Genomic DNA, 12,786 nt, shown 5'->3' on the forward strand with positions numbered 1-12,786 from the left:
AAAAAATCATAACTATTCTTTTAAGCAACGTGTTAGAACTTAATACTTAAAAACAGTTTTATTAAACCTGACATTAAACCAATATAAATGTCTTTCTTTTCCTCTCAGGCTAAACCCAGTGGAGAGGCTGGGAAACAAAAAGAATGGCATCATTGACATCAAGAAACACAAGTAAGTTTCCTTTTTTGCCAAAACTCTCCATTCCCTTTGTATATTTTTTAGATTTCAGTTTATAAAATCAAACAACTGCACAATCTACGAGCAGCCATGTGGAAGTATATATTCCCTATCGTATCCATCTACATTCCATATGTAGTTTGGACCGATGGAGTGATACATATGCCTCACAAACCTCCACTGTGGTCTTGCATCTGTTTCTTGTGGAAACACACAATGGTACAAAAAAGCTGGGCTTGATGCCACTGTTACTTATTACATAATAGTTCAGTCTGTTCATGACATGCAAATGCATTATAAATGTATTTATCCATATATTTGTTTAGAGTATACAATACACGTTTCACAAAGGTTTGTTCGAGTGTCAACAAAGACTGCTGTTGCTTGCCTTCAGTAAATCCTAATCAGTTTGAGTTACCTCTTAGACTGCAATATGTCTTTTACATGGCACATACGATGCAGTCTGTAAGCATTCACTGTATACTACTGTATATTCCAATAAAGGTGTAAAGGGGATGTTCCTTGACATATTCATTCAAACTACCTCTTGCAGTCTGTGTGCAAAGGTTTTGTCCATCATCGTCGCTACCTTGTTGCCTCATCGCTTGTTCTTTACCTCTGAGAGGATGACCACTCTTATCTTTTCTGATGTCTCCACTGTTTTGCTAGATGGTAATGTGTGAGTGGGTGTGTAATTCACTTAACCTTTTTAGGCTTCTCTACACCATAGGCAGGACTGCATTTGCCATCAGGATTATGTGTAAGGGCATTCATTGTAACCTGGGTGGGCATCCAAGCCACCTGATCTTTCTTTGGTAGTTAGCAAGGTTACACCTCAAGCTTGTTATCCTTTCATCATCATCATCCAATGACTGAACCTGGCTCTTTCAAAAGTAGATTTGTTGATGCAAGAACTTCTGCAACATCCTCAAACTCACTGTCAGAGAGGAGCACTTTGTACTGGACGATCATTTCAGCTGAGCAATCAAGAAAGGCAGATTTAAGTTTTGTATAAGGATTTAATACAGTTCCAGTTTTTTTGAAAGCAGCGTTGGCCCTGTCCAGCTGTGAGTCATTATCATAAGAGAACCAGGCCACAGGGAAGACAAGCTATTCAGACGATCTTGAGTTCGAGGCGGAGGAGAAGAAAATATGTCTGTATCAGATGCACTAACACATGAAAGGGATGAGGAGTCATCTAGAGAGCAGAAGGTGGCAGCAGCTTAGTTGGGAGGGGGTAGGGAGAAATTACAAAATTACAAATCTGCTGGCTGATTGGCCAGTACTTGTTGCCTTCATTGGTTGGGGTTGGTAAGGTTTATCCATAAGGAGTGAGATTGGTAAGGTTTAGGGTATGAATATCACAGTAAGCCAATCAGAGACAGAGTAGGGCGGGATAGGAAAATCCTAGAAAATTGCGTCCCTTTATACTCCATACTGCCGATTTATTTTCTGTGCAAGTTTACTAATTCAATTAAATTTTATTTTATTTATAGTGCCAAATTATAACAAAAGTTATCTCGGGACACTAGGTAAAGACCACACTCTATGACCTATTTATGATTTATATAGACCCAACAATTCCCCCGTAGAGTACGGTGGCAACGAAAACCTTCCCTATAACAGGCAGGAACGTTGGACAGACCCAGCTCTGTGGAGGACGGCCATCTGTCTTGACCAGTTGGGGAGGAAGAAAAGAAGAGAGAAAAGACGGACAGATGGACAGAGAGAGACAAGGAAAGACACGAAGACAGAGAGACAGACACACTTCCAGAGATGCAAGCAAGCAAAGAGTAACAGTAACTATAATAGTATCTATAGTAATGTGAATATGACTTGCATGTTATGGCAGTTAATACAGCAGAATAGTAGAAACAAGCACAGCTAAGGTGATAGAATATTATAATGATAATAATTATGGTGGCAAACATGATCAATGATGAGTAGTGGCAATAGCAGCTACGATACGGCGAGACATACCACTGATGGTGTTTTTATGGCTACAAATTTTATAGTTTATTAGACTAGTGATAGTATATATTATAATAGTTATAGTAGTAGCAGGAAGCGTCATGCAGGACCACGGCAGCAGGCACCACCACAATCAGCAGAGACCTGGGAGACGAATTAGTTGAATTAGTAACATGCATTGATGAGACATGGATGATACAGACAGAGAGGAGAGAAGCTCAGAGTATCAGGAACAGGATTATCCCCCAGCAGACTAGGCCTGTAGCAGCCTCATTAAGCAGAACAAAATCATTTTAAAAATAACAACATTGATAAGGGATTGTAAGCCCTAGCTGTAAGCTTTATCATAAAGGAAAGTTTAAAGTTTACTCTTAAGTATGGGGACAGTGTCTGCCTCCCGAATAACACTTGGGAGTTGGTTCCAGAGGAGAGGAGCTTGATAGCTGAAGGCTCTGCCACCCATTCTACTTTTGCAGACTCTAGGGACGACAAGTAGCTCTGCATTCTCAGAGCGCAGTTAAGTTAGTACATGAGCTGCAGCATTTTGAACCAGACTTATTGGAGCAGCCTGATAATAAGGAGTTGCAATAGTCCAGCCTAGAAGTGACAAATGCATGGATTAGTTTTTCTGCATCTTTCTGAGACACAATGTTCCTAATTTTTGCAATATTACGCAGGTGAAAATAAGCAGTCCTTGTTGCTAGTTTTATGTGAGAATCGAAGGACATATCCTGATCAAAAATAACACCCAGATTCCTTACTGTGGTGCTGGAGGACAACACAACATAATCTAGAGTAACAATATCTTTAGCTATTGAGTTTCGGAGGCCTTTGGGGCCAAGTACAATAACTTCAGTTTTTTCTGAGTTTAACATCAGAAAATTGCAGGTCATCCAGCTTTTTATTTCCTAATGCACATTTGAAGTTTAGCTAACTGATCGGTTTCTTCTGGTTTGATCGACAAATACAATTGTGTGTCATCAGCATAACAATGAAAGTTTATGGCGTGCTTCCTTATAATATTTCCTAAGGGAAGCATATATAAGGTGAATAGAATCGGTCCAAGGACAGAAACCCTGTGGGACTCCATGACTGACTTTAGTGTGCATGGAGGATTTGTCATTAACATGTACAAACTGAGATCTATCTGATAAATAAGACTTAAACCAGCTTAATGCGGTTCCTTTAATGCCAATTAGATGCTCCAGTCTCTGTAGCAGGATGTGATGTTCAATAGTGTCGAAGGCCGCACTAAGATCTAGTAAAACAAGTACAGAGACAAGTCCTTTGTCTGAAGCTATTAGAACAGGGGTGGGCAAGTCCTGTACTGGAGGGCCACTGTCCTGCATGTTTTAGGTCTCTCCCTACCCTAACACACCTGAGTCTAACAATGATCAAACTGTGACAAGCATCAGCTGCTTGATAACGAGCAGAGCATTAGACTCAGGTGTGTTGCAGCAGAGAGAAACTTAAAACATGCAGGACAGTGGCCCTCCAGAACCAGAATTGCCCACCCCTGTATTAGAAGGTCGTTAGTCACTTTTACCAGTGCTGTCTCAGTGCTATGATTCGCTCTAAATCCTGACTGGAAGTCCTCAAATAACTCATTATTATGTAAAAAGTCACACAGCTTATTGGCAACTAATTTCTCGAGGATTTTAGAGAGAGAAGGAAGGTTAGATATAGGTCTATAGTTGGCTAGTACCTCAGAATCAAGACTGGGCTTTTTAAGAAGAGGTTTAATTACAGCTACTTTAAAAGACATTGGTACATAACCTGCTGATAAAGTCATGTTAATCATATCTAATACAGGAGTGCTAACTAAAGGTAACACTTCTTTAAGTAACCTAGTTGGAATAGAGTCTAGGAGACAAGTAGAGGGCTTTGATGCTGAAATAGTAGAGGTTAATTTGTTAAGATCAACTGTAGAAAAGCAGTCCAAGAATATATCAGGTCGTACAGTTGTTTCTAAGGTTCATGGGTTTGAAGAAAAATTAGTGCCAAGCCAGTTGATTTTGTCTCTAATAGTTATAATTTTGTCATTAAAGAAGGTCATGAAGTCGTTACTACTGAGGGTTATAGGAATAAATGGCTCAGTAGAGTTGTGGCTCTCTCTCAGCCTGGCTACAGTCTTTTATGACAGACCCTGAAATCCCATCTGAAAGGATCGATCTCTGAGAACTGTTTTCTCCTACCATGATTCCTAGCTTCACTGGAGCAGCCATTTTACGACAGTCTGTGAATAAAGAAAGAGAAAATTAAATGTTTTAACAAGGGTAGATCTTAATTTCAACAAATCAATAGGAGGACAGAATAACAATTCAACATTTAGTCTGACGTTTACCACACCTGTCTTGTGTTTTTAAAGTCAAAAAGTAGTCTGCCAAAGGCCAGTTATCTGCCAATTCACCAAGCTCATTCAAAACACTTTCATTTTTATATATTACCTGTACCGCCCAGAAATACATATCACCATGGAACACAGTCTTCCCTGTACAAGGCAAACCTGAAGAATATCTCCAAAGTCAGGCAGTCCACTTGTAGATCCATGAGCAACTATCATCCCATTTCTGAAACTTACACATTTACTTGACACACACTTAGTTCAGGTGAACTTTATTTGTGTCAGGTATGATTGTTGGGCAGTTTAAAATTTAAATGTTTTTAAATATAAAATATATAGCTAGCTAAAGGGGCACATTTTTAAAGAATTTGGTGTGTTGCACAGCCTGATAAGAAAAATTGTGCTTGGCCTCAAATCACATCCACTTTCCCAGAGAATCTCCAAAAATTCCTTGCCGACAAAGTAATGTCTTAGGAACCCATTTAGTTCCCGAACTGTGGAAGAGACTGAAGAAGAATGGACAAAGATCAAACCAGAGCAGTTTGAGAAACTAGTGATGTCATGTGGACGAAGACGTGCTGAAGTAATTCAAAGCAAGGGCCTCTACACTTCCTATTCATTTTTCAATCCTATAGCCCTAAGAAAACATTGTTGAAATAGTCTCTTCTGACACAGTGGTTACTGTTCTCTAATTTTGCTCACTGTTTTTTCACAAAATGAAGGTTTCTTTTGAAGTGCCTTGGTTAATTATAAAAACATGCTAGTACAGCAGTGGTAGAGCCACAGCGGATATTCTATCAAATTCTGAACAAAAAAATAACACTATTTCCGCATGAATTATGTATTAATAATTTGTTCACTAATTTTGATCTCCAGTGTAATTGGCATTAAAGGAAGCAAATTAAGCTGGTTTAGGTTTTATGTATTGTATCAATCTCAGTTTGTAGAGGGTTATGTACTTGGACAGATTCTATTCACCTTATATACTGTATGCGTCCCTTAGGAAATATTATATGGAAGTACTCCATGAATTTTCATGGTTATGCTGATGATTCCCAATTATAGGTATTGATCAAACCAGAAGAAACCAATCAGTTAGCTAAACTTCAAATATGCATTAAGGAAATAAAAAAACCTGGATGGTGTAATGTTGTCCTCCAGCACCACAGTAAGGAATCTGGGTGTTATTTTTGATCAGGATATGTCCTTTTGATTCTCACATAAAACTAACGACAATGAATGCATACTTTCACCTGCGTAATATTGCGAAAATAAGGAACATTGTGTCTCAGAAAGATGTAGAAAAACTAGTCCATGTATTTGTCACTCCTAGGCTGGACTATTGCAACTCCTTATTATCAGGCTGCTCCAATAAGTCTGTTAGGAGTCTCCAGTTGGTCCAAAATGCTGCAGCTCGTGTACTGACTAAAACAAATTGAAGAGAACATATTTCTGTATTCCTGTATTAGCTTCTTTGCACTGGCTACCTGTAAAATCTAGAATCAAATTTAAAATCCTTCTCCTTACCTACAAAGCTCTTATTGGTCAGGCTCCGTCGTATCTTAAAGAGCTCATAGTACCGCATTACCAGACTAGGTCTCTGCGCTCTGAGAATGCAATCATTAAAAGTAGAATTTGAGGCAGAGCCTTCAGCTACCGAGCTCCTCTACTGTGGAACCAACATCGGAGTGTTGTTCGGGAGGAAGACACCGTCCTCATATTTAGTAAACTTAAAACTTTCCTCTTTGATAAAGCTTACAGCTAGGGCTTACGAGCCCTTAACTATGTTGTTATTGGCATTCAATTTCTCTTAGAGCTTAATTATGCTGCTATAGACCTAGTCTGCGGGGGGATATCCTGTTCCTGATACTCTGAGCTTCTATCCTCTCTACCCGTATCATCCATGTCTCATAAATGCATTTAACTAATTTAACTTCTTCCCCGGAGTTGTTTGTGCTTTGTCGTCTCGCAGGTGTCTGCTGATCGTGGTGCCTGCTGCCGTGGTCGTGTGTCACTTCCTGCTACTATTATCACTATTAGTCATATATACTATCAATAGACTAATAAACTATAAAATTTGTAGCCATTAAAACCCCATCAGTGGTATGTCTCCCTGTATCGCAGCTGTTATTACCGCGACTCATCATTGATCATGTCTGCCACCATTATTGTTATCATTTTCATATGTCATTACTATATTAACTGCCATAACATACTGTATATATGAACTGCCATAACATATAAGTCATATTCACATTGCTATAGTTATTATTATAGTTACTGTTACTTTTTGGTTGCTTGCATCTCTGGAAATGTGTTTGTCTCTCTATCTTTGTGTCTGTTTTTGTCTCTCTCTGTCAATCTGTACGTCTTTTCTTTCTTTCTCTCTCCTTTTCTTCCTCCCCAACCGGTCAAGACAGATGTCCGTCCTCCATAGAGCTGGGTCTGTTCAACGTTCCTGCCTGTTATAGGGAAGGTTTTCGTTGCCACATACTCTACGGGGGAATTGTTGGGTCTATGTAAATCATAAATAAGTCATAGAGTGGGGTCTTTACCTTCTCTGTAAAGTGTCCTGAGATAACTTTTTTTATGATTTGGCACTATAAATAAAATTGAAGTGAATTGAATTGACCCTTAACGTAGGTGAAGCAGGCCCCTTTTAACCCACATCCATGACTGAAGCTGATAACCACAAGTAGGGGAGATTAGCTATCCTAGCTAATATTATGGTATGTGTTACATCCAGTAATGGCATTAACGTAAGCACGTTAACATAGTTGACCGCAGCACACAGAGTTCATCGCATTGTAGATACAGACCTCTGCTGCTTCAAGACAGGGGGAAGCCAAACACCATTTATCTGCACTCATTGCCCACACTGCACAGAGCTGGTTTAAAATCAGCTCAGCTCATCAGAAATAACTATTGAAGTGTTTTGTTTTCTCAAGTATGGTATGTCAGCCGTGTTAAACTTTTCTCTTTTGGTGCTTCTTTTAGCTGTCCTCACTGTGCCCGTTATTGTTGTAGTGCATAAAGGTATCTTCCTGTGTTTCCTGTATACCAACTGCCACTCTTCTATCATGTCTTATCTTTAATTATTCCCTTTTCTTTAGATTTACTGAGTGAAATATCCATGATCTCATTTTGTTTCACTGTAATCATGTGCTAATGCAGCCACAATTCCATTGCCCTTAATCCCTCTGTGAGTTTTAAATATTTCATAAACAATACAACAACAACTTTAAGATGTAAATGACTGCAATGACATTAATTCAGAACAAGATTAATTCAAGTTTTTTTTTTTTAATCTAAGTTCTATTCCCTGAATTGCCCCCCGGGGACTAATAAAGTTTTTTGAATTGAATTGAATTGTATTCACTGGAATGCTATTACAGTTGCCATCATCTCAACTGTGTATGGACAAATGAGGCGTAGCTTCATTCAACCAGTTCAACCAAGCAGACTCTCATTCCCCCCTCTATTTCCCTCTTCTTTTGCTTTCTCTTATCAGCTGATTAGGGGAATTTACTTGAAACTGCCTGTCAAGCCACTGGGACTAACCAAGTTTAGTGTAAGCATATACTGTACAATGTAGGTAAAGGTTGTTTCAAGCCGCCGAGTATCCTCATGCCCAACAGTGATGTGGTTGTTTTTTACAGAGCTTGTATGGGAGTTGTTGTCTCAAACTAAATGCAACTTTGATGTTTGTGATTATGTTTTACTTTGTTTTGTAGGTGGTTCCAGGGTTTCAACTGGGAGGGTTTGAGGTGTCACAAGCTGCTGTCTCCATTGAAGAGAGAGGTGAAACGTTGAACTTTGTTTCCTAACAGCAAGCACAGACAGACAGTCCCACAAATATATAGAAACAAAATTTCGATTCAATAGAATTTACAAGAATGTGATCCACTGCTTTTATCTTCTCTGTGGAGAACACTGGCATGTTGATCATGATGTTGTCTGTGACCAAATGTAGTGGAAAACTTGAGGTTATTGGATAAAAGTGTATATTCTGATTGGACAAATCTTATATAGTACCCATATGGTAATGGATTGTCTGCTGTGAATTAAGCTTTACAACAATAATAATATTAATAATAACTTTATTCAGAATACAATGGAAGGTCCATAGCACAGTAATATGTAGCAATATATACAAAAATATAGCAATAATTATATAGTACAATTACAAGTACAAGTTAAGTTTTAAAAATAAAAACATTCAACAACTGTGGTGTTTGTTTTTCTTTAGTAAAGCCAAACTACTTCTTTAGGTATAAAAAAGTTTATTTATTTTCTGCTCGGCCAAGGCTCTCTCTGGCTTCAAAAATCGCATCAGGGGACTTCTGGTGGCTGCCAAAGTGTGATGCGTGTGTAGACATAGATACATAAAATATCCTAGGATTCAGAAACTATTCCAGTTTAAATTACGTCTTAGTATCGCTACAAAATGACAAGCGGGAGAGGAGCAAAGAATAAATCGTCTATGCACGAGTCAGCGGGCAAAAACAGTTTTGGGCCAAGAATGAAGGATACTTCCAGAAAGAGCTACTGAACCTCAGCCAGAAAGTGAGATGGAGGACAGATCACCTGCAAGAGTCAGCAGAGGGTGAAATGGCATCCGATTTTTGCATGATAGCTCCCCTTCCTGGCTGGGGAGAAGATTGAAATTCAATGGGCTCATCGTATATTCACCACCTAGGACAGAACCAGCCTTCCGCAGACATTCATTTTACGGCTACTTCGTTACCAGGACAGGAAGAAAATATCTACGGAGCCAGAGCCTTTTCGTCCGCAACTACTTACCAGATATCCAGCGCGGGGCGGACATTGATATCCAGGTTGCTGCTCTTTCCCCGACTACTTCAACGATACCACACAGAGGAGGAAAGCCTTCGATGCAGTGAGAAAACAGCTTGCCAACAGAGGACTGCAGCCTTCCTGAGATATCCAGCAATGTTGAAGGTTAGACACAATGGCACACTGCACTTTTTCGAAAGTGCGGCGGATGCAGAGACATTGATAGCCCTGCTTGACCGGAGCCCTCACTCAGCATCTAGTGAAGTTGGCACCCCCCACGTCTCTTTTCCCACCATCCCGGATGACATTCAGTAGGAAAATAAGGAATTTATGTCTGTTACAATGAACAATACGACAATACAATACATTGCACTATATCTTGCATTGATAGACTGTATTGCATAAATATCCATGATCCGAATTTCTTAAGCACAATTTCTAATACTCTCTTAGACTCTCCAGGTTATCAGCTTATAGTCGGAAGTGACTTAAACCAAGTGTGTGACATAAATTTAGACAAATCTTTAAATTAAAGTTCAAGCTAGGACTCCCCTCGTGGGATCAACACATTTATTACTGAATGTAATATTATTAAACCATGGTGATGAAGGAACCCTTTGGTTAAGATTTATACTTTTTTCTCAGCCAGACAAGACATACTCGAGAATTGATTACATGTTAATTTTCGCTTTCCTGAATCTATGTATCAATTGCTCTGATATCTTTGCTATTGTAATATCAGATCGTCCCCATTTTGTATAACTTAAAGTTTGTACCGACCCACAGTAAAGATACACAAATGGCGTTTCAATACATTACTCCAGAATGCAGAATTTTTGAAAAAACAGAAATAATTGGCAGATATCACTTATCACAACAGAACTAAACCTGTTTGCCAAAGTTTTAGCCAGAAAACTGGAGCCCTGTGAAGGTAAATTAAATAATTGTGACTAATATAGGGTATACTTGCATCAAACAATACCCAACGCAGTTTCCATATATTACATGTATCAAAATCGGCTTGACTCAGCTTGGATACGCTAAAAGCCTTTGATCGAGTGAGCTGGATATATATGTGGCAGGTTTTGGAGAATTTCGGGTTTGGCAAAAAAATTAGATCAATGATCAAAACACTATACACCAACTCTTGTACAGTCGTACAAACAAATAATATTATGTCTAAAACATTTCCTCTGCAGCGTGGAATTTGGCAAGGCTGCCCACTGTCCCTGCTCCTTTTTCGCTTTGTCACTTGAACTATTAGCCCAGAGAATTAGATTAGCCCCAGATATCTCTCACCCATCAGTGTATAAAGCACACAACATAAAATTTCACTTTATGCAGATGATGCCTTACTTTTTTTTTTACCAACATTTCTGAGTCTCTACCTCAAATACTCAGTCTTTGTTCAGTTCAGTCTACTTTCTGGTTATAAAATGAATTGGGATAAATCCCTCCTCATTCCTTTAAATGCCCCTGTAAAACATCTCACTTTACCAGTCATTCAACATATTCAATGGCATAACTAATGGCATATATATATCTAGGCATAATTGTAACATCTTCTTATTGTGACCAAATTTATCAAATAAATATATAAATATATATAATATAAAAGAAACTGTACCTGGCAAGTGTATGTAAACGGTTGACCTATATTCAATTAAATTAAATTCAATTTTATATATAGTTTATACGTCAGACAGACCCAGCTCTGTGGAAGACGGCTATATCAATGTATGTCTGTGACAATTCAAACAGAAGTGGTCACATTGCCAGGATAAGGATGTGCACTGACAGAGGAAATTCAGCTCTGCCAATGTGAATGATCTAATGCTGACAAAATGTAATGATTTCCTTGATTTTCCTTGTTTCTGCAGCTAATGGGACCGATGGATCACAGTCATTTTGACCTGTTTCCTCCCGACACAGAGGAGCCTCCTGTTGAGCTGTCCGGCTGGGACAAAGACTTCTGAGGGCTTAGATCACAGACTTTATGGAAGCCCCAGCAGTGGATCTGGCTCATAAAGGTTTTTTTTTTACGTATCCAACTATTATGAGTCGGTGGAGAGACACGTTTCCATTTAAGGAGAATGTTATGTCTGTCGAGCAGGGTTGTAAAGGCCACGACACGTTGTGTAGTAATGGGCAGATTTTTAGATGGAGGAAGCCCCAATAGAGCATATTTGAGGGTTTGAAATATAGCAAACCAAAATTCAGCAAGCTTAGGGCACGTGCAGAACATGTGTGCCTGGTTGGCTGGGGACTGCTTACAGCGGTTACAAGCATCACTGTGATTAGGGTATATCTTAGCCAATTTAGCATTGGTGAAATGGGCTCTATGAAGCACCTGAGGCAAAATCGAGAATGAGTGGACAAGTTTTAGAATGTCCCTCCACTGGACCTCAGTAATTTCTACCCCCAAATACTTTTCCCATGCATTTTTAGGTGATACAGTGCGGACTGGGGTCAGAAGAGCAATCTTATAAATATATTATAAATGACAGACATCAGTCGTTTGTGTTGTATGTTGAAAGCCAGGAATTAGTCCATCTCAGCTTCACGGGGGCGGTTCCGAAAATGTGGGAATTGCTTTTGGATAAAATGTCTCATTTGAATGTCCCAAAAGAAGTGGCTATTAGGCAGGCTGTATTTGTCTGAAATAAATGCAAAGGACGCAAAAACTCCTTCGTCATACAAGTCATTGAGCGTTTTAAGGCCCTTATCTGGCCATATGCGGAATGCAGGGTTGGTCCAGGGAGGGAGAAATGCATAGTTATTCAAAACTGGGGCAAGGATCGAAGCCCTTTAATTTGGTAAAAAACGATTTGTTAAGACAAATTGGGAGGTGTTGTAAAAGATACAGAAACTTTGGTAAAATGGCCATCTTAATAAGATTAACCCGGCCTGCAAGGGACAGGGGGAGGCCCGTCCATCTAGACAAGTCTGACTAGCATTTATCTAATAGCGGCTGGAAGTTCTTTTGGAAAAGGTCCCTGAAGGAGCTGGTGATAAACACCCCTAAATATTCAAACCCCTTGCCAGCTGTTTTAAAGGGGAATATGGAGATTATGAAGAAATATGTGGGAGTGACTGCAAAGCTGTTGACAAAAAATAACTCACTCTTCTGAATATTCAACTTATACCCCGATAGGTGCCCAAACTGATCCAGAATTGATGAGACTGGGGGGAGGGAGGATGTTGGGTTTGAAACAAATAGGAGAAGGTCATCTGCATATAAGGAAAGCTTGTGGACTAGACCAAAACGAGTGATGTCTCATTCTGGTTTCTAAGTCAGATAACTAATGGCTCTATGGCTATGTTGAACAAAAAGGCTGGAAGCGGACAGCCCTGCCGGGTCCCATGAATGGGATATATACTGAGCAGACACCATTGACACAGTGCTTATGTTAAAGGCTTTATTGGATGAGAGGAAAGCCAAATGATCACTGATCACTGAATTTTTGGGTTATACTTGAGGGGTGGAGTGATGACAT

At 39.4% G+C, this 12,786-nt stretch overlaps 1 protein-coding gene across 1 annotated transcript in view; it reads left to right on the forward strand.

Annotated features, from left to right (window-relative positions):
• The window catches only part of prkg2l (protein kinase cGMP-dependent 2, like), a gene marked incomplete at both ends in the record, with an annotated part of 100,527 nt that extends 89,262 nt beyond the window's left edge, over positions 1 to 11,265 (forward strand). The window contains 3 exons of the mRNA XM_083922985.1: positions 109 to 171; positions 8,227 to 8,293; positions 11,170 to 11,265. Coding sequence (XP_083779111.1) covers positions 109 to 171; positions 8,227 to 8,293; positions 11,170 to 11,265 — 226 coding nt within the window. The remainder of the gene's footprint in view (positions 1 to 108; positions 172 to 8,226; positions 8,294 to 11,169) is intronic.
• Between the last annotated feature and the right edge of the window lie 1,521 nt (positions 11,266 to 12,786).

This window comes from Echiichthys vipera (genome assembly GCF_963691815.1).
Source record: "Echiichthys vipera genome assembly, chromosome: 11".
Taxonomy (NCBI): Eukaryota; Metazoa; Chordata; class Actinopteri; order Perciformes; family Trachinidae; genus Echiichthys; species Echiichthys vipera.